Raw genomic sequence first — 24,024 nt, 5'->3', positions numbered from 1 at the left:
CATGTTCCAGCCTCACGATCCCCATTTTGTTTGAATCTTTATCTTGGTACCCCCTAAAAACACAAAATCTGCAATAAATGCATCACAAACTTCAGGAAACAAAATATGCAAGAAACATTTTGTGTGTTTCAGATAGGCAGAAGTCCTCTAGAATCAAACGTAGATATTAAAATACATAAAAATGCAATTTGAAACTACAATCGCTTGTTAAAGTGACTCCCCCATGATGTTTACTGAAACAGCTGGTTTTGGAGACACTACCCAACCCCTTTCAGATCACGTAATCATAAGGACATAATTTATTCTAATGTTTTCACTTATTCATACATGATGCCAAGGGTTCAAACTAAATACTGAACGGTCACACAAGTGTCAGCACGCAATATATTTTAAAAAGTGCCAGCTTGAATATATGGACACAATGTTTTTGAAGATTATAATGGGGGTGTCCTTTAAAAACAGCCCTGTCTAAATATAAATCAAGCAATCCAAATCTTTGAATGTTGATTATAATGGGAAGTCATCTAATACTATACTGAACATATTTTATCTGATATTATCTGAGGGCAGACCATTATCAAAGAAGTACAACATGACAGATCATTTTTCACTTTCTGCAATTTTTAAAGAAATATTATACCCCAATGTGTTGTGATGATTAATATCTCGTAAACCACATTACCCACATATGTGAAATTTGGGATATGGCTTTGCTAATGATTTCTTCAAAATAAAATGGTAGCTTTTCTAACATTGGACAACGAGAATATAGTTAGGCCGACTACTTTTGGGATGCCCCTCATAGCTGGAATATTGCTTAGTGCAGCGTAAAACTAAACTCAGTCGCTCACTCTGTATCTAAGACACACCAAACTTAGTTCTATATTTTCAGCAGATCCAGGACACACTAACCTTAGTTCTTTATGCTCAGTCAACGCAGGACACACCACACTGAGTTCTGTATCTTCAACAGATCCAGGACACACTAACTTAGTTGTATATCTTCAGCAGATGTAGGACACATTAAACTTAGTTGTATATCTTCAGCACATCCAGTACACACTAAACTTAGTTGTATATCTTCAGCACATCCAGTACACACTAAACTTAGTTGTATATCTTCAGCACATCCAGTACACATTAAACTTAGTTGTATATCTTCAGCACATCAAGTACACATTAAACTTAGTTGTATATCTTCAGCACATCCAGTACACACTAAACTTAGTTGTATATCTTCAGCACATACTGTACACACTAAACTTAGTTGTATATCTTCAGCACATCCAGTACACACCAAACTTAGTTGTATATCTTCAGCACATCCAGTACACACCAAACTTAGTTGTATATCTTCAGCACATCCAGTACACACTAATTTAGTTGTATATCTTCAGCACATCCAGTACACACTAAACTTAGTTGTATATCTCCAGCACACCCAGTACACATTAAACTTAGTTGTATATCTTCAGCACATCCAGTACACACTAAACTTAGTTGTATATCTTTTTAGCACATCCTGTACACACTAAACTTAGTTGTATATCTTCAGCACATCCAGTACACACTAAACTTAGTTGTATATCTTCAGCACATCCAGTACACACCAAACTTAGTTGTGTATCTTCAGCACATCCAGTACACACTAAACTTAGTTGTATGTCTTCAGCACATCCAGTACACACTGATTTAGTTGTATATCTTCAGCACATCCAGTACACACTAACCTTAGTTGTATATCTTCAACACATCCAGTACACACTAAACTTAGTTGTATATCTCCAGCACACCCAGTACACATTAAACTTAGTTGTATATCTTCAGCACATCCAGTACACACTAAACTTAGTTGTATATCTTCAGCAGATCTAGGACACACTAAACTTAGTTGTATATCTTCAGCACATCCAGTAGACACTAAACTTAGTTGTATATCTTCAGCACATCCAGTACACACTAAACTTAGTTGTATATCTTCAGCACATCCAGTACACATTAAACTTAGTTGTATATCTCCAGCACACCCAGTACACATTAAACTTAGTTGTATATCTTCAGCACATCCAGTACACACTAAACTTAGTTGTATATCTTCAGCACATCCAGTACACACCAAACTTAGTTGTATATCTTCAGCACATCCAGTACACACCAAACTTAGTTGTATGTCTTCAGCACATCCAGTACACATTAAACTTAGTTGTATATCTTCAACACATCCAGTACACACTAAAGTTAGTTGTATATTTTCAGCACATCCAGTACACACTAAACTTAGTTGTATATCTTCAGCAGATCTAGGACACACTAAACTTAGTTGTATATCTTCAGCACATCCAGTACACACCAAACTTAGTTGTATATCTTCAGCACATCCAGTACACCCTAAACTTAGTTGTATATCTTCAGCACACCCAGTACACATTAAACTTAGTTGTATATCTTCAGCACATCCAGTACACACTAAACTTAGTTGTATATCTTCAACACATCCAGTACACACTAAACTTAGTTGTATATCTTCAGCACATCCAGTACACACCAAACTTAGTTGTATATCTTCAGCACATCCAGTACACACCAAACTTAGTTGTATATCTTCAGCACATCCAGTACACACTAAACTTAGTTGTATATCTTCAGCACATCCAGCACACACTAAACTTAGTTGTATATCTTAAGCAGATCTAGGACACCGCAAACTTAGTTCTATATCTTCAGCAGATCCAGGGCCCCTATTTTCGAAAGGATCCTAGCCTTAGGATATCCTAACTTTGATCCTGACGTCTAGGATAGGTGTCCTACCTTATTCTCGAATGTATCCTAGCACTAGGCTATCCTAACTTAGGACAAATACTAGGATAGGTTTTGACTTGTCCTTAGTCTATCTTAGTGGAAGTCAACATGGTGTGGTTCTTGTTTGTTCACCAATTTTGACGTCAAACAAAATAACTCGCCTAAATTACATTTGAATTTACAACAGCACACAGTTTTGATGAGTTAAGAAGATTATTTTGAGTTTATATTATCATTTTATCAGTAATGAATAGACACACTTGTTGCAATGCACATATTCTTTAGATCTACAAAAGAGATTTGTTGAGTTCTTACCTATTCTCGGCCATTTTAATCGCAACATTGCTCTTTTCTATCACATTGCTGTGAAATGTCAATGTCAAGGCCAACTTGATAGGGGAAGTAGCTCCTGTTCAAGTGTAACTCCTGTTCAATGAGAGTTCAAGTCTGAAGTAAATATGTTGTCTCCTTGTCAAATAAATGAATTTTCAAAAACTTCAAAACTACAATAATGTGATGAAAATATCTAATAATTTCTTCAAGATCTACTAAGTCCATCAAAAGCTGAATTTCACCTCCTTCAAGGCTTTTACTTCGATTTCTAGTCTTACCATTTATCTTGTAAATGAGATTGTAGTTGCCCTTATATGTGTGTTTTTTATGGAATCATGGGTAAAATTTAGGGGAATCCCCGACTGAATGAAGGTTTTTCTATATCACCTACTGAAGGGCTCGCTATGCTAGCTGGGATAGGTAGCACAAGTTAGGACAGGGATAGGATCATTTCGAGAATGTGTCTTATCCTAATGGTAGGATGTCCTAACTCCTGTCATAACTACTTAGGATCTGTCTTAGCTGGGACACTTTTGAGAATAGGTGCCCAGAACACACCAAACTTAGTTCTGTATTTTCAGCAGATCCAGGAGACATCGAACTTAGTTCCATATCTTTGTTATGATAGGGGTCTTGGGTCCAAGTGAGGATTCCGGTGAAACCCCTTATCTAACTGGCGTGCTGGTCTGCTCGGGGGAATTAACTCAGCAAAGAGTCCGGAGTCACAAGAAGCTAATTGCAATTTTATTTACAAGAATGGAATAACATGGGTGGCCACAGAGAGTCGGTACAACCCTCTGCGCTGAGGGCTAGAGCTGACCTGTGTTGGGAGTCTAAACCCTACTGCCAAATGAATGGAGATAGTGACTATTTATCTAGAATTGAAACAAGGAAGAGATTATGATTCGTTGACTGATACAAAAATGGGTGTAACCTACAATAACCAATGAAATATAGAATATAACAAAATGGGGTGTGTCCTACAAAAACAACTTCATTGACCAGACAGCGGGAGTACTAAATCCTGCTAATCCTATTTCAACTGGCACTGATCTCGTTGGCACTTTTACTGGATGCTTGGATCCTTACCCTGGGCTAGATCTTAACGACGTGTTTACTTTATCAAAACAGTTTATTAAACCGTCTAGTCATAACTTTTTCTTGCTGAAAGGTTTGTCTAACAGCTTGAGTCCTTGATACCTTAGGCTAGGATTTTATAGACGTTTAGTCTGTGAAATTGTGCAGCCGTAATTTATACCTTTTTCAATAGTATGTCTGTGAGATGAGTTTTACTACTTTTGACTGGATTCTTTCTCTAAGCTATTACTGATACATGATGAAACTAATATTCTATATTTATATTTTCCTAATATCTGAATCCTAATATATCGCTTGTAGTGGTTATAATTAATAATGAATTTTTTATGAATAATTATTCCATGATATCTTCAACAGATCCAGGACACAGCAAACTTAGTTCTCTATGCTCAGTCAACCCAGGACACCCCAAACTTAGTTCTATATCTTCAACAGATCCAGGACACACCAAACTTAGTTCTCTATGCTCAGTCAACGAGGACACTCCAAATTTACTGTGATTTTTGCACTATTACCCGTGATCTTTTTCCCTCTCAAACTCTTCGGGCTATGTGGCAGCGGGTTATAATCCAGAGCTGGTTATGTGTGGATTTTACACGGAGAAAACAAGAGTTTTAAGGAAGTGTTATAAAATACCCTGAGAATGTAGTCGCCGTGATGAGCTATTTAAAACGTGACTTTCAATTTCAAATCGAAATGTATATCAATAATATGACAGTAGATTTGATTTATGAATAAAACAACCCTGCTTGTAACTGTTATGAAAATGTTCAAAGAGCATACAATGCCTTCCGTAATTCCGCCTCCAGCAGATCGATCGCAACCCTGGCTGTCCGAACGCCGCCAAAATGTCGGACGCGCAAAAGCAAAAACTTTTTGTCGTTAATTATACGGAATCAGCAATGCTAATACATACTTTATTGACAGCAAAAGTTTATAAATGGTACTGTGAATTTACTTCGCGTGATTATTTCATTTCTAAAACGATAAAAATATAGCAATCGACATTTAGCCATGGAGGTGTCGGTTCTTGTATGAATATTCATGAACTTGTCGCGACATGTGGGTGGGCGTGGCAGGTATTTACATTGATGTTTTTCGTAATTTAGTGTCGCTTGATAATTAATGGGGAGGGCCAATGATTAGTTAAAAGGGTTGGTAATGTATTTTGCTACAAGATAATATATTGTATATAAAGAAACAAAATTAAGAATACAATACTGTCAACACAATCCTAATGCAATTCGCTGGATTACAAAGAGATTTCACCGATGTAGTGTTGTCACAACAATTAAGAAAATCAATATTGTTAGTTGCTGTCCTCCCACCTGCATGTGTTCACAGTCATTTTAGGTAAAATATATATTTGAACAGTTTAGTTGCTGTCCTCCCACCCGCGTGTGTTCACAGTCATTTTAGGTAAAATAAATATTTGAACAGTTTAGTTGTATGTATTGAGACTCAAAGGTCTGAGCTGTCATTGGATAGTTTTACAATATTTCTTTTTGTTTTTTACCAATCGGGTCTTGGTTCGCTTTGCCCTTATTTATACCCTCAGACAGAATTTATTTATCACACATTTTATTCATCTTTCACTGCGATACACATTCTTTGATAATTTTACGTAATGCCGCCAGTACGAAAACGGAAGAGCTATACAGCTGCCTTCAAACTTGAGGCTTATCAAGTTTGCCAAGAAGAAAACGGGAATCGCCAGTCAGCACAGAAATTGAGTTGATGAATCTTTTGATAAGATATTGGCGAAAAACAGAAGGACCAACCCAAAAACGAAGAAAAACAACAAAGTCTTTCCGAGGGAACAAAGCAAGATGGCCTCATGCTGGAGAAGAGTATCCATGACTGGATCCTTGAACAGAGAGCTGCCTGTCGGGTGTGAGCACTGTTCAAATTGGCCTGAAGGCCTGTGTTCTTGCAAAGGAGATGGGATTTCCGAATTTATGGGAGGACCATCTTGGTGCTTCAGGTTCATGAAGCCCAGCAGCTTTCCATAAGGGCCCGTACTACCATGGCACAGAAATTACCAGCTGACTTCCAAGAGAAACTGGAGACCTTTAAGGATTATGTTAGTTCAGTAGTCAAAGAACATGGGATCGATACTTGATCAAATTGTCAACATGGACGAAAGGTGCTCTGACATTCGGATATACCGATGAGCCGGACAGTCGAAAACCCAAGGCTAGAGACACCGCCACAATCCGGACGACAGGCCATGAGAAGTCGCCGCTTACGGTTGTTCTGGCTGTTACAGCATCTGGAAAGAAGCTTCCACCCATGGTGATATTCAAGAGAATTCACGGCCAAAAAGAGAAATTTCCAAGTGGTATTGTGATCCAGTGTAACAAGAAGGGGTGGATGGACGAGGAGCAGATGGCTATCTGGCTCTCTCAGTGTTTTGTAAACGACCAGGAGGCTTTTTCCATCTTAAGAAAGCCGGTCTCATTATGGATTCTATGAGGGCTCACATCACCGATGGGATTAAGCAAAAATTAAAGACAGTGAACACAATCCCTCTTGTGATTCCTGGTGGAATGACCAAGCCGCTCCAGCCACTGGATATTAGTGTTAACAGATGTTTCAAAGACACTCCTGAGAGCTTCTTGGGAAAGATGGATGTGTAGTGGAGAGCACACCTTCACCAAGACTGGAAGGCAACGTGGGGCAACTTATGCTGAAGTTTGCAAAATGGATTGTCGAGGCATGGGACAAGATCAGTGTATCAACAATCGCTAACGGATTTCAAAAGCTGAGATCATTCAGGACGCAGTCCGACGACGTGCCGGTACTTGTTGAGTCTGACTCAGAAGATGAAGAAATGGACACTGCAGATTCAATTATACCTCCAGAAATTGCCCAGATCTTCCATTCGACACTGAAGACGAGGGACTTTGATGGCTTTCAAAGTGACGACTTAAACGAAAGTAACGGCTACCGTGAAATGTCCATCAGTGAAGACAAAATGAACTGAAATGCTTTCAGAATGCTTTGGCAGAATAATGATTTAATCAAAATAATCATTTGTCAAAATAAATGATTCTAGCTCTTCGGTTGCTGCATGTTATTTATTTATATTCTTATGTGTTTCACGCTATTTTTAACCATATGAGTATATTTGCTATTATGATATGAATTGAAGTGTTTCTACTGGCTTAATTTGTGTGGGTGGGTATTTTCAGCCAATCACTAAATTCATGCCGGAAACCCTCGACTGATTGGCACGTGGTAGGTCGCAGTACACACTCACACGGCTCAGCGATGACTTAGCATAACATCTAATACTCAGTTTTACACTGTTACGTGAACTATTATGACAATACATATTTATATTTCAAACAGGCTGCATCGCTTGCTCTCCATAAAGTTTCGATGACAGCACGTACGCAAATGCATAAACCCATGTAAACAAAGGATCGCCAAGCAAATCGTAAATAGTGGTACACGCTTCAGGATATTTTCTCAGTGAAACTAAACCATTTTAGCAACGATGTTTAATTAGATGTGTAGACTCATCAAATATAACAAAAGTTAGGAAATATGTACATTATATTGAATGGACTGTGTTAAAAACGCCACATCTTTCTGGCTCAGGCAGAGTCTGGCCGCAAGGAACTCTGGGTAAGAGAGTTGTCGCGAGTGCAGCCAGACAAAGAAATTAAAACGACACATCAGTTTTAATCATTTATTTTGTAATAACAACGATGGATTATTTTTATTATTCAGAAAACATGATGATTTATCCCGGGAAGATCATTAAAGTTGTCTGAAACGTGAATTTACTTCACAATATTGTCCATTCGGGTAGCGGTCTACTTCTAAAATGGCGACGCTTACGATCCGCATTCAGCCACACGATGTTCAATCGGTCAACGACACTAATAGTGACAATTTATTACTTCAAATAATATGGAAAAAGGATATATAACAAAGAAGAAGGATAACAAATTACAACGATTTTGAAAACTTCTGAAGGCAACTCCCAATAAAGGTACGCTTAGATCCTGGCGACTGAAATATATATTCTGCCTTACTTTTATTTTTACACTGAATCGCACTAAAGGTTGCGGGTAATAGTAAGGTGCGGGTTATGTGTGGACTGTGTCGCGGAGATTAAGTCCAAAACCGGGTGCGGGTAATATTCAGGAGCGGTAATGGTGCAAAAAATACGGTAGGTCTATATCTTCAGCAGATCCAGGACACCCCAAACTTAGTTCTATATCTTCAACAGATCCAGGACACACCAAGCTTAGTTCTCTATGCTCAGTCAACGCAGGACACCCCAAATTTAGGTCTATATCTTCAGCAGATCCAGGACACAGCAAACTTAGTTCTATATCTTCAACAGATCCAGGACACACCAAGCTTAGTTCTCTATGCTCAGTCAACCCAGGACACCCCAAACTTAGTTCTGTATCTTCAGCAGATCCAGGACACACCAAACTTAGTTCTCTATGCTCAGTCAACCCAGGACACACCAAACTTAGTTCTCTATGCTCAGTCAACCCAGGACACCCCAAACTTAGTTCTGTATCTGCAGCAGATCCAGGAGACCCCAAACTTAGTTCTGAATCTTCAACAGATCCAGGACACCTCAAACTTAGTTCTGAATCTTCAACAGATCCAGGACACAGCAAACTTAGTTCTATATCTTCAACAGATCCAGGACACACCAAGCTTAGTTCTCTATGCTCAGTCAACACAGGACACCCCAAAATTAGTTCTGTATCTTCAGCAGATCCAGGACACACCAAACTTAGTTCTCTATGCTCAGTCAATTCAGGACACATCAAACTGCAGTCTGTCTCCAAATGAGAACGGTGAATTGCAAAACAATTCAAGATCAGGAATAGTTAATTAAATGTCAGTATGATACTTGACAATGAATACCATGTATCCAACAATATCTATTGTTGTTTGAGTTTTGTCATTTTGCAATGTGTACAAGTTGACATCCTTACAGATTGTTTTTTCAAGTTCTTAGAGGCATGGGACAAAGTTGTGCTGCATGGGGCAATGACAATATAATGCAAGAGATGAAAGATAAATGGATATTGGGGAAGCCAGCTATTATTTGGTCAAGTCAGAATGTTTCCAGGTACTTGTATCTAAGGGGAGGAAGAGTTAGCCCATTCAGGATATGGTGCCGCTACTTAAGTTCATACGTGAAATGCAAACACCTTTCTATTTTTGTTAGTGTTTCGAACATGTTTCGCAAATTGCTAATATTCTGTTGTTTAGAGACCCTGTGTTTCTGGCAGTGTCGATGGATGTTCAGAGACAGCATGAGTTGAAGAAACAGATACAGGTGAGAAGATTCTTTTCTGTAATGATTAACCCATTCAACACCGGAGGCCGGAAAACTGGCCAGGCAGTAGTCGCATCAAAATGATATACAATATCAGGCCTACCAAAGAAAACTTTCCCACTGTGCAGAAAAACGCAGAAAAGTCCACATTAATTGTGGAAATAGCAACATAAACATACTACCTCGCTACTGAAACAGTAAAAAACGGCAACTTTAAACCGCTAAAACTGGATTTTGCACATGCACACATGGAAGAGGAAGTCTCGACCGCATGTTGACATTTTCCAGTTTGGACAAAAGTTATATTCCCTTTTTATAGTATTTTTGTTGTGTTATTTGGCATTTATCATCATCATACTTGTGTGGACACTTGTTATCACCCGCCACACGTCAAACGCGAAGAGGGGGATATAGTATTAGGCTCCGTCTGTCCGTCCGTCCGTACGAATTGGAATATCTTAAGAACCTTTAACTGGATTCTTTTCATATTTGGTACCTAGGTTATCACGGTAAACGAAAGGTCCCAGTCAGGTTTGGTGACATTGACCTTGATTTCAAGGTCACAAGGGGACTTTAACGTTTTACCCTTGTCAGCGAGATATCTCAAGAACTGGTTTCTGGATTTTCTTCATAGACTTTTCAAGACTTCCCTTGAATGTTTTTTAATAAGCAATTTCTTTATTACTATTTTTGCATATTTCATACACTAAGACATTCATGTCAAGGTCAAAGTGAGTGACATTTAACTTCATCTTAAATTACGACCTTCACTTTCATTACTTTTTAAGTTTGATTTGATAATTTGCGGCAGGGGATTATGTCACCTTAGTGACAATGCTTGTTTAGTTTACTTCCTATTCGTATGAAATGATTGACAGCAATGATTTCGACATATTCAATATTTTTCTACTCACGGCGATTCAGGATTGCTCAGAATTTGAAAGAAGCGTGGATTGTAATGCGCATGTGCAGTAGAGGTCAAAGTTCGCTGATACAAAAATGTTGCAGTTTCATGGCTATTCGTTGCGGTTTTTACTGTTTCAATAGCGAGGTATTATGTTTATGTTGCTATTTCCACGATTAATGTGGGCCCTTCTGAGTTTTTCTGTACAGTGGGAAAGTTTTCTTTGGTAGGCCTGAATATGCAATGCTCGGACACATGCTTCGGCAATCGGTCCACATCACAGTTGTCAAAGAGCAAAGTAAAGATGAGGAAATGATTAAACAAATTGAATAAACTAATGAATACAATGAACAACAGTACTCATAAAAGTTGTCAAACGTACATTATAAGTTACTATTTCCATCTTTTTTGTGCGATCGTGTGATGTAAGCCAAGCAACATCTTGGCTTTCATCACCTCAAGGTTCACGCTCAGACACAATCTTTAATGCTAAAATATATGCATGAACAGGGGTGGAAATAACCCATTGCCCGACGTCCGAGTCCAGTGTTTTTTTCTGTAGGGCAAGCAATTTTGTATATCACGCTGTACCGGTGTCCAGTTGACTTTCCAATATTAATAATGTTGTTTATTTAAAAAATCAACAAGAAAAAGGCCGGTATAGTGGAAAAATGATCAGGGCAAGTGATTTTACATGTGCCACTGTACCGGAGTACACTAGCAATTTTAAAGTTATTTCCACCCCTGCATGAAGCATTTTATTCACAGGTCATACACTAGCACAATATGTCCACTAAATTCTATAATTTACGGGGGCGGTGGGGTAGCCTAGTGGTTAAAGCGTTGGCTCGGCACGCCGAAGACCCGGGTTCGAATCCCCACATGGGTACAATGTGTGAAGCCCATTTCTGGTGTCCCCCGCCGTGATGTTGCTGGAATATTGCTAAAAGCGGCGTAAAACCAAACTCAGTCAGTCAGTCTATAATTTACGTATAGGTTGTGATTTTTTGCGTAACACATTCAGAATAGCATGATTTTACCTGAAGCTTTTATCTAAATCTCAAAGTTTTTGTTTACAAGGACGGTATTCTTTGCTGTAATATGATTGGCTGCCTGTGGTCACATACATGATTTTGACCAATCACAATCACTCTCACAAGAAAAGTGTCATTAGAAAAAAAAGTCTTTATCTAATAAAATCTCGTCTTACAACTGTGAAAATACTCTTGGCATGAGTACAGTGATATTGTTGCTGTTCAGAGCTTTCGAAAGATACCCGCCATCAAACAAATCACCTTGCATGTTTTTCATACAAAGCTTCGAAAGTGGAGGTATTTCCTGCTGTTGTGTCATGTTATCGAGTGGAAAGCCACTGATATCTGGAATAGATGACCATACATAATGTTTCAGAAATCTTTTTATGATAATTTTTGATTACTTAAAAATGAAATATATAAAAGAAGAAGGTAAGGGAATATTATGACATGCTACAAATGGAAAAATCACCACATATTTTTCTTCTTTCATGGTTCATCTCACCATTATAATGTGTAAGCTTGCATTTTCATTAAAAATTAACCATTTAAGTTGTAGTTGTATTATTTGAATAATATGATAAAAAATAACTTTCGTATTTATAAACAGTAGGATTAGACCTTTCAAATGGTGTCTGACATTTAGTGGCAATAATGTTTTGCAAGCTGATATATTCCTTGATAAACTTTGGCTTCATCTATCACGTCAGAGTCTGTGGGAACTCGGTGCCATGGCAAAAGCCTCTGGTTGATTGGTGTTGAAAGAGTTAACTTTGAAAACAGTAAATGTAGCTCAGGATTGGCAACAACAGGTATGAGTAATGTCTGTGGAACATTTGTAAGTGTCAAATTTAGACATGTTGCTTTTTAGCTCAACTGATTGAATGTCAAGTTTGCTTATGTCATGTCCGTGTTGTCAATGTATGATAGATATACTTTATTTTGTCAATGTCATGAAGAGCAGATCATGAATAAACATGAAAGCAGCTGGGATGAACAAGGATATTAAAGACATATTCATAGAGATTACTGAACTAGTGTCTGTCAGATACCATTGATCTTACAACGAGTTGTTTCAAAACGTATCTAACGTGCGAAACATCAAATCGAAGCATATTTTGCCCACTATTGGGATCACTCGACAAGGTAAGTGTTAAATATTTTGAATCGCTACTTGGCCCATCTTCTCAAGTAGTACAAGTTCGGCTCGTCGGCTTTGATGTCCACTTTATCTATGTTGTAAGTTTTGACCGACCATGTCAGGTCGGTGGGTCGTTTCCGAGTGTCGCCTTCATGTTCTCCCGGCTGATAGAGGTACCTCACGAGGACCCGGTCGGGTATCTGTTTCTCCTTCCCACGCGTCGGCCGGTTTCTTGCCGGTGAGCCGAGTGGTTTCGTGGTTGATAGCCGACACCACTTGAGGTAGCCGCGCTACCCATTCCGTCGATCGCTTCCTGGGTTGGCCATCTCTCTCGCATACTGAGGCCTGAATAAGCGCTCTGCCAAAGTCCGATTGAATCTCTCGACTATGGCTTGGCTGCGATGAGCCCTGGCCACGCCACGCCTGGCCTGGACGCCGTGCTTGGTTAGCAGTTGTGACCCGGCACCCATGAATTCCCATCCGGGACCGACTTGCAGTTCGGTGGGCCATGTCAGCAGGCTGCGCTTGTATATGCGTTCGAATCTGCGGGCTACCTGGGCCGAGTCTTTTGCGGTTAAGGGTTCGGCTTCTTTGTAGCGGCTGGCCACGTCCACAACGGTTAGGGCATACTTGTACCTCTTGTCGTGGGGTAGGAACAGAAGGTCGGCCTGGTGGACGCTATTGGGTACGGCAATGCCGAACTTTCTTCTAGACACTTAGCGTGGTGCCGGTAGGTAGATCTGCCACAGGGCTTGTTTTTCAAGCCACGCTTTGGCCTCGTCCAGGGGTACTCTCGCCATTTTGGCAAGCTTATGTATAGCATAGCTCCTTTCCAGTACCCATGCGGGCTGTAGTAAATAGCCTCAAACTTTCTCTGGTTCTGTGGCATCGTATACATACGGCTATGTCTTTGGTTCAATTTTCTCATGCCTGTACACGTACGTGTTGATTCCATTGGCGGCTGTCCAACGCTTCGTGTCCATCGTTGACAGGGACATCTTGTTTATCGTCAGTCGTCCTTCATCTTACCGAGGACGTTTTTGTTAACCGTGCTGTGCATGGCATGGTCCTAGGGGTAGTCACTGGTGTCATGTCCTCGTACACGTCTTCGGTTCGAATCTCCATCAGCAGGGAGTCCGTGTCCGTGCACAGCACTTCGCACCTGTCGCCATACTGCTTCTTAAGCTTGTTGTAGTAGAAGTCGTACATCAGGTGCTTGGAGAGGTCGAGGATGCTCATCCCAACGTAGACGGGCCGGTTGAACTTGATGTGGCTCTTGCTCCGGTTGAATGCCGGGCTGGCTATAAGTCTCGTGAGCTTGTCTTCCTCTTCCGACCGGACCAGCTTCACGGTCACGTGTTTCCTCAGGTTCTCCATCGTCTTACCGAACACCGAGTTGTTCATGAGCTTGTAGAGGTTCTTCTCGAAGTCACTGGTGGCCAGCTTTCGCAGGTCCGTGTTCACTTTGATGTAAGGCTCCATCCAGGGGCTTTGGTCGAACTTGAGCACCCTATGGGTTTTAGTTAGCCTCATACCCAGTGACAGGTACAGCTGCAGGTTGCGATAGTGAACGATGTACTTGGCCTTGTTCATCAAGTTGGGTACGAGTTTTTCGACGTTGGCTAGCTTATTCTTCCCGACCCTTCGTTGGTAGTCAGACATCCAGTCCGGGTTCACCATCAAACGTTCTGGAGCCAGGAGGTAGCCGTTGTGGGACTTGTGTAATGCTGCTGGGTACTCCAAGTCAACTTCGAGGATGTAACCTGCCCCCGAATCCGGCGGTATGCTCATGACGTCTATCTCAGGCACCCACTCGACTTTAGGACAGTATCTACGGTGGGTAGATACTGGCTCATAGCCCAACCGTACAGGTTGTTGGCGTCGAGAAAGAGGAGATGATTGGTGGGTTTGCTAGGGTCGTAGCTCTCCGCGTACTTATTGTTGGCTCTTGCGTAGCGTTTGGCAGCCATGGAAATCCCCTCTCGCAATCCTTTCTCGATGAACAAGTGCATGTTGTAATCGGTGAGGAGTTCCAGCTTAACTCCGGTCTTTTTCAGCAAAGCATCCCAAGAGAGACCGGGGCTGGTGTAGTACCACGCGGGGGTCGAGGTGATAATGCTTGAAACACGTCTTTCTGAACGTCTTGAACACATCAGCCAGCAGGAGTGGGTTCCGTTCTCAAGTACAGGTCGTGGTAATCACCCAGGTTCCTGCAGCCCAGTTTCTCCCACACATTCTGGGCGTGGTCGTGATCGCCTTGGGAGAGTCGTACCCTCTCAAGTTGTGGAAGACCACTGGGATATTGATTGTCTTGGGGCTGATTCTGAGCTTGAGGTTGCACGCGCTGTGAGCGGCGCCTCTGTACTTCGACCAAGGCTTCGAAGTCGGCGTAGATGATGTAAGGTACGGACATCTGGTTCTTGTGGTTGGTGAATTTTAAGATGTTGTCGTTTTCATTTGGCATGTCGATTCGTACGGCTGTCTGTCCCATGCCTAGGCAATCCTTCAGGCATCTTTCACAAAAGTGTTTTTTCCCGTCGTATTTCGATTGAAGTGTTTTATCCACGCATAGTGGTACTTACCACCTCGCTGGATCATGAATATATTGATCATGCGACGGCCCTGCATTGGGCTGATCCTGTGCATGATCGTTGCCTTCGTGTCCGAAGATGTTGATGGCTATGGCATTCTGCTTCTAGATTCTGGTGACCTGGGATATGGTGACCTGGGAAAACCCTGTTCACGCAAGTCAACGAACTCGTGAAGCAGGCCGCCGCCGAATACTACGACGAGTTGAATCGTAAACACAACGTCGAGCCGTTGGGACGAGACTATTCCAAGTTCACCCTCGACGAGAACGGCACGCTGCGATTGAAGGCTCACCCGGAGATCAATCTTGTGAGACGCACAAGAGAACCGCTTGCCTTATCGACACTCGTCAGTCGCCATGGTGGGCAACTGATCCGCGATGTACTTAACCTCATATATTATCGGCCCAAGCTTCCCCCGAAGGTCATCCAAGATCTGCAAGCTACCAGGGCCGAATTCAACGATGAGCCCCAACGTGCAATCGAACAATTGTTGGCCACGTACCATAACAAACCCTTACCCGGGTTCGAATTTATCGTTCGGGAACTGCGGGGGCTGGACAAGGCCTTGCAAAACATTCGTGGGTCACTCGTGGACAACACAGCCAAACTGGACGCGATAGACGCCCGTGAAAAGACTCAGTCAGGTAGATGACGAATCTCTGAAAGCCATCATCGAGGAACGATTGCGGAACCTGGAAGAGGAAAGGTCGACCCGGCTGGAAGCGGCGTCCTCCTTCCGAGAACAGCTTCGGTCCCAGATCAGCCACGTGCGGGAAACCATCGAGCGAGGACTCTACCAGGACACCACGCTAGCTGACAGGATCCGAATCCTCTTCCGAGAGCAAGGGATCACCATCGCCAGCGTTCTGACGACATTGGGCTTCATCATATCAACCCTGGTCGTATCGCTGAATGGAGGTACATCAACACCCCCAAATGGCGACGCCAGAGACTGGGTGAGAAGACACCTGAAATTCCTCGCGGAGGCCCTGGCTAAACTCGCGGGTAAGGTCGCCGAAGCCCTGCCCGGCATCCTGGGTAGCATCGTCTCGTGGCTGCTGAGTACGCTGGCTAAAACTGCCACGTGGCTCAGGCAAAATGTGTTGGCAGCCATCGTCTCCGTGGCCGGGCTGGTGTATGTAGCCGCTAAGGAGTTTTTAGCCAGATGAGGCCAATCGCGATCCCAGCGACCACTAGCGTGGTTTTACTATCGAGGTGTTCGTTGTTCTCAGCCGACTCACGTGGTGGAAGGGGCTGTGGGGGTGCGGCCTGAACCCTGGGCTCCGGGGGTGGAGTACGACTATGCCCGTGACTCATGTTGATGCCTGTATTGACACCCTGTATTGATTGGATTGTGCGGGCTGTTGGGGTGTTGGTTGAGCCCCGGACTCGGGGGTGGCGCCACTATACCCGTTTCACCGGTCGTGGGTGGTGGGGCGTGGGAGACGTTGACATCGGGGTTGACGCCCAACTTCTGGTCGGCCGTGGCTATGACTATTTCGTTGTTGTAGCCCACCACTTTATTGACTCTCAGTTGCATGTCGCTCGGGGCCATGTACAGTCCCACGTCGAACACGTAGTCGACTTTCGACCGGGCGTATTCCAACACGTTTTGGTAGCGACCGGTCTAGCAATAGCATCCTCGACGTTGGCCATGAACTGTTTCTGCGCGTCGTAAGCAGTCCCCTTACCGAGGATGTCGGAACGAGTTTGTGCCTGCGCACCCAACAGCACCCACACGTACATTCGAATCGAGTTGTTCAATCTGGTGACACCGGCACGAGTAAACCCTTTCGACGTGTCCAGCATGAACATCTTCCAATCGTCCGCGGGGGGCTGCTCCACTTTCTAGACGGTGAAAGCAACACCACCTTTAAAGTTCATACGGTCATCTCGCCATTCATTACTCGCGTAGTACATCTCGTTTCAGTAAGTCATCACTGGCTTCTTTCACGGGTCGCCCCCCATCATATGGAATACCCAACCCGTGGTTCGGCCCCGGCAAACGCCAATCCGTCTTCAGGTCTAGATCGAATTAGTTGCAAACGTGTTCGTAGGCCCGTCGGTCGTACGGGTTATTTTCTGCGCCCCATGCTTTGTCCTGTGGGAGCGGGCTGATCTCTTTGAGGATACGCCTGACCTGGTAGTACACGTGGAACGTGAACACAGACTGACCCAGCGGCCCCCGCCGAGTGTCGGTCAACGTCAAGCCACAACCAGTCGTCGCGCACCACACGGCGAAGTTGAGTTGATTCTGCCAGAACTGCATCGGGTTGTTGAACCAGGCGTGGACTGCCTTGACGTTCGTCACCAAAAGCCTATACCGGTCGAACACATCGATGAACTGGGCTCCGAAGTACAACCCAGCCACGTCGACCACGATCTTAATGTGCGTGAAGTCTATGTCCATCTTAGGATAAAACACTCCCGGGTTGTACATGTTAAAAGTATTATATAATGGTATATATACTCTAATATGTACGTGACACTTCCAGGGATAACGAGCGGTGAGGCCGTTCAGCTGCTGCACGCGATCGATAACACGTCGAGTCACCTCGACGTCGCACTCTGTGATATCACCTACCTGCCGTGGTGGACCAACATCAACGACAGCAACAACAAGCTGTTCGTCAGTGGCGTCCGCAATCACATAACCGATGGCTACTACAGCGTGTGCTCGCTAAGCGATGAAGTCTTTGAGCCCGTGGGAGCAGAACTCAAGATTAACGACTCAAACGGCACGGTCGTGTTAACCAACAACGGAATAAACCCCTTGAGGCTCGGCCGACCATTGGCGAGGACACTTGGGCTGCCGCCGGACGAGATAAAACCTACAACCATGGTCACGGGTACGAAGTTACCCAACCTAGTCCCGTACCGCGAGCTGTGCATTCATCTCGATCAGCTGAGCACGACGGACAACGTTCAAGCCGATGGCCTTTCCACGCTGCTGAGAGCCGTACCGGTGAAGACGGAGAAGTACAACAATGGCAGAACCGAGTCGTTTTCATCGCGGCAGTACAAGAGGCTAACTCGGGGCACCATCCCGGGAGTTGGTAATATCAGTTTTAGATATAAAACATAATCCTGTGAATATAGGAAATCTCAGCATAACGCTGCACATAAGATGACTAGCGCACAATGTAGGGATCTCCGACCTCGGGGACACACCGACCCCGGAGTAGAGAGTAGACTGTATGCCTTACAGCTTAAAACAGCATTTACAAATGCATCGAAGTCCCCTCTGGTAGAACCGTAGGTGATACAGTCGATACATCAGGAGCGGCCCTCAACACTCGGCTTGACCTAGTCCGCATCGGTGATGATAGATGGTCGGTATACCCATCGTTCGGCGGCAAACTGTTCGACTTAGAAGACGTCGAGAGCACGACCGTTGCACGAAACAAGCAGTATGCCCTCGTCTTCACCAACGACGACAAGTGGGTGTTGTTACCCTCTCGAGTCAATTGGTTTCTCAACATTAGTCTCGGCTCCCCCTACTTGTTCACAGAGAACAAAGACAACTACCTAAACAAAGTCGTGAACAATGGAAACCTGCTCGTGGCTTACGTCCCGACGCAGAGGCGTAGCGTAGTCATCAGCCCAGTCGCCAGTATGGCAGCCCACATGCTGTCGAGCAAGCCCGGGACGCAAAACGTGGCGTTGCAGGTGGTGTCTGAATTTGAAGGCGTGGTCAACATCCTGGAGAGTCTACCGGTGAACTCCACGCTGGTCATCCAAGTCTACCTAGGTGAACCATCGCAGCGCGAAGTCGAAGTCGTGAAGGGGATCAAACTCCGGTGGGTGAAACAACACCAGTATCACGTTTGCACTGTTTACGTGCGGGTGGGGGTCGACTCCCACACCAGTCTGCAGGGGGTCACCGTGACCGTGGAAGACACGATATCACTCACCAAGATATTCCTACCCGACAACATACACCTCATGGGGGTGAAGTGCACCCCTGAGAAGTTATCAGAAAAACAGTTGGAAACTATCTTGTGATAGTAATATAGCAATGACCAGTCATCGGCCCAACATCACACTCGGGGACCTAGGAGACACGGAGGGGTTCGATCTGCCCGGTGAGGAAGGCACCTTGTACGTCCTACACTTGAAAGACAACGTGTATAGGCAGGTGTCCCTGGCAGACTTTAAAGAACCCGAATGGATGATGAACATACCTTACGTCTCCTTTGACAAGGATGGTTATATCACCGAAATTAAGAACAACGGTATCTTGCTCGGGGGTTTCACCGCGGGTCAGGATATAAGAGTTTCCCAAACACAGCATCACCCGGGCTACATGTTATATGCAACAACCAGGGATGCACTTTTATCATTCAACTTATACATTGGCCTATCATATTCTATGATTATGCCCCCAGGCTCCACACTCATCATAGAAGTCTTTTTCCCAGCCGCCATTTATGGGTTGGAGGGGGAGGCTCCACCCTGGCGCCTTTTACCCTGGGGTGACAATAAATTGGCCAGATACATATCCATTTTGGAACTACCATTGTCGTATCGTCATACAACTGAGCTCGGACCCCTCACTGGGGTTGCTGCCCCCCTTAACAAGCACCGCGATGGTTAGTATATTACAAAAGTTACCTATTGACCTTTCCCTTATTCACCTACACGAGATACTGGCCTTACAAGCCTCAAGTACATTGATCGACTATTAAATGAAGACCAATTAAAAAATATCTTGTAGTATATATTATACGCACAGGATGGGGCTGTACCCAGTCGTAGAAGAAGTAGCAAAAACAGTGGAAACCGTAGACGGGTTCCGCTTGAGGCAACTAGAACAAGACCGCGACACACGGGCAGTGTTATGCAAGAAGTACCATAGAGCTTTCAATGTCGTGGACGGGGCCGATACAGCCCTTATGACAACCAGCATGGGACTAGGGGTTGTTGACCACCATCCTGTCCGCACCCATAGTGCTAGGCATCGAGATAACAGCTGGGGTGTCAGGGTTGGTGGGGTTGGTGTTTAAGTTTGCATTCCTCAGACTGCATCGTAAAGCATTGAAGCACGACGAGATCAGGGTTCTAGCTGAAGCAAAGCTGAACACGTTAAGTGACCATATCTCCACGGCACTCACAGACAACAAGATCTCAGAGGAGGAGTTTCGTTTGGTCCTCTCTGAACTCACCAAGTACCACGAGATGAAACGAGATTCGAACCAAGTCTCGTAAGACTGCCGTCAGCGAAGCCGAGAAAAAAACGTACATAGAAGAAGGGGTACAACAAGCCCGGCAAGCCTTCATCACGAAGACCAAAGAGCTCATAGGCGATTCACATTAAACTGTTTCGTCGAGGTCAACATGATATAGGGCGGTCACAATAGTGTCACATAACCAGGAAGTGTTGGTTCGCGGTCATAGTGACCAGGAAGTTAACTGGGGATTCAAACAGTGGTATACACACTAGCGGGGAGAGATAAAGGCCTGACAAAAGCTTTATTTCATAAATAAAGCTTTACAGAGTCTTTTCTTGGAATTGATCTCGTACCGCTATTGTATATACTACTCTCTGTGAATTCAAGAAATTCTCTACCATCTGAGTCAGTTTTTAGTCCAAAAAACAACAACCCGAATTTCATGTCAGTGTGTGGTTTGACACTACAGATCCCAAAATGAGTGGTGTTGTTCCACCACATGGTGTTCAAAATGGATTTGGGATCGTGAGGACCAAGTTGTTTTGTTTCATAGAGTTTGTTAATGTCATCATCAGTGAGTGATTCAGCACGGCGAGGTAGGTTACCCATTCCTTCGCTCTTGAAAACTTTTTTGTTTTGTTTTGATGACAGTGTTTAACTTTTCGAATTCACGATCATTGATAAGTGATGAACGTTAGTGCTTTGACTTAAGGTACTTATGGTTCATAATTGCTACCATCTTCCTTTCTGAGGCTAATAAAAAATGTACACAAAATGTCACAATGTTCTGTTGGTTGAATAGACTCGATAGGACGTGTGTCGCCATTTGCAATCATGAACCCTTGCAAACGCCTCATGTTGTACATTGTTTTACGTTGTGTTTTTCGGTTCTGATTGTCATGAAGGAATTTGTCAATTTGCAAATGATCATATAGTTGTTCAAGGTTTGGGGATCGATCTGTATCGTTACAATCGCCAGGTTCATCGGTGAAAAAATCATCCTTCATCAGTGCATCAATTAAGTAAGTACCGTATATGACCGACTATAAGTCTGAAATTTGATACCAGAAAATGGAGCTAACAAATCAGACCCGACTTATAATTGAGTTCATTAATCTGGATGGGTTCACCTGATGAAGGGACCTGGAATGGTCTCGGAAACGTTGTGAGAGAAATTAAAAAAGAAGTTTAATCCATAAAAAATATCTTGGACATCAATGTACAACTTCTAAATGCCACTGAAAGACTTCATTAATCTACCCCAAAAATTCCAGAGGTCAGGTGAGTGCATCTGCCAGCCCAGCAAACTCAACTGGCGATGTTTACACCGGAAGCAGGAAGCATATACGTACTGACGTTTCCAAAGGTATATGACATTGTGGGACAAATAAACATAAAATATAAAATTTTGTTATTTGTCTTTTGTAAAATATATTTCATAATATAAACGTTAAATTAAATTTATTCAGATATTTTGATCACAACTATTTACTTACCGGTACTTTGTTATCGATCGATAAAGTTGGGCCACGTGACACGACTTGAAAGAAAGTTTCACGTAAAGTAAACTTCTTTGTATTCTGTGGCAGTTTTGTGTGATGGTTTTCAAAAATACTGTTAATGATTTAATAAATACTACAGATGATATTAATCAAGAAATTACATCAAAGTCAAATATCTGTGTGACTTGATCAGTCTCGGTAAATGAATCTGTACCAGTAGCGTTCGCTCAATGCATCCCACACAATGCGTGTTCCCAACTGAACGGTTTTTGATACAAAAATATCATTTTGAAGCACATTTACAGAAATATTTACACATCAAATTTTTGCATCAAACATATTTGAATGTAGTAACATTTATATGATGTGTTTTCAATAGTTGGTCTTTACACATACACTCACTTTTTAAACAAAGTCGAAAAACATTTCACACAATCTTTCTTGGAAGTGATCGCTAAATTACTGTGTAATACGAGATTATTACCCTTTATCAAGAACCAGACAACCATAGCGACATACACGGGGGACATACCTGCAAGCTCACCAGTTTGTTTGTTCGACTTGCTGGATGTAACTATGGATACATTTATGTAATCGGTAATGGTATTTGCTTTGTTGTGTTTATTAACATTTAGTTAATGTTTATCAACACACAACAGTAATGAGACTGTATATATCCTTCTCAGCAGATACAGATTCTGGATATATAAGCGTTAAACAAGCATTAAATTCCATTAAGTCAGAAGACTTAATTTACTCATTGTTAAATATTCAATTCACTACAGTAGGTGTTGCTAGTTTAATAAGTTCCGCTGGAATAACTTGAAAGTATAAAACATCCGTTTAGATTTAAAATCATCATTCCTCATGGATATCAAACGCAAACGACACATTACGAAGCCTCCTTCAAGTTGCAAGTGATCGACTTCGCAGAGGGCTGCAAGGGAGTTCTCAGTCAATGAGAAGCAGGTACGTGACTGGAGGAAGATGGACGCTCTTCTTCAGATGCCGAAAACGAAGAAGGACAGACAAGGATTGAAAACCCCGTTCGTCGAGTTACAGAAGGAATGGGAAGAGTGGGTGATGTCGCAGAGGCAGAGTGGGTTTATCGTCACACGTATGATGATACGTCATCACACACTCCAGACGTACCGGAAGAAAAGGAAAGAGCTGAACCCTCCTGAGAATTTCAAGGCATCATCTACATGGTGTACTCGATTCTTAGGAAGACACAACCTTGCACTCAGACAGAAGACACACATCGCACAGAAACTATCCCAGGAGGTGGACACGAAGGTGGACCTTTTCCACGCATTCGTTTTTAAGAGAGGAAGGCCATTGATTACGAACTGTCACAAATAGGCAACATGGACGAGACTCCCCTCACATTCGACATGCCAGGGAACAGGACCATTCACACCAAGGGGTCGTCAACCGTCACTGTGAAGATGACGGAGCAGAGAAATCCCACTTCACCGTTGTACTCTCGTGCACCGCCGATGGAAAGAAGTTGACGCCGATGGTGATATTCAAGAGGAAGACGATGCCTAAAGAGAAGTTTCCTCCAGGTGTCATCATCGCTGTACATCCCAAGGGGTGGATGGACAAGACGCTGGTACTGCTCTGACTGTTGGACGTATGGATGGCTAGACCGGGAGGTGCCCGAGGTTGTCAGTCTCTCCTTGTGTGGGACATGTTTTGAGCGCATCTGTGTGACGGCGTGAAGAAGAAACTAAAGGAAAACAAGACAAGACAAGTAGTCATCCCCGTCGGGTGCATGTCACTCCTCCAGTCCCTGGATGTCTCCCTGAACAAGCCGTTCAAACAGAGAGTGCGACAGCAGTGGTTCGAGTGGATGGTGAATGGAGAACACACGTTCACTAAGAACAATGCCATGAGATGTGCGCCCCTCCCTATAGTCGCTTCGTGGGTGCGTGACTCGTGGGATGCTTTTCCGGGGGATATGGTCTGACGAAGCTTCCTAAAGTGCGGTATTTCCAACGTCATGGACGGCAGTGAAGACGATGAACTCTTCTCAGACCTCATGAAAACAACCTCCCATGATAACATCGAAAGTGACACACACCTTGATGACTATTACGACGACAAAATAGATGAGCGAGCCTGGCAA

At 43.3% G+C, this 24,024-nt stretch overlaps 1 protein-coding gene across 1 annotated transcript in view; it reads left to right on the top strand.

The window, feature by feature from the left end:
* LOC124278117 (structural maintenance of chromosomes protein 5-like) overlaps positions 1–24,024 on the top strand; it is a 387,080-nt gene that overhangs the window by 227,681 nt on the left and 135,375 nt on the right. The window contains exon 15 of the mRNA XM_046713865.1: positions 9,484–9,550. Within this exon, the coding sequence (XP_046569821.1) occupies positions 9,484–9,550 (67 nt within the window). The remainder of the gene's footprint in view (positions 1–9,483; positions 9,551–24,024) is intronic.

This window comes from Haliotis rubra, unplaced genomic scaffold, assembly GCF_003918875.1.
Source record: "Haliotis rubra isolate DU_JTF1 unplaced genomic scaffold, ASM391887v1 Scf231, whole genome shotgun sequence".
NCBI lineage: Eukaryota > Metazoa > Mollusca > Gastropoda > Lepetellida > Haliotidae > Haliotis > Haliotis rubra.
The sequence above is the reverse complement of the archived record's forward strand: the minus strand, read 5'-3'. Positions and strand labels throughout refer to the sequence as shown.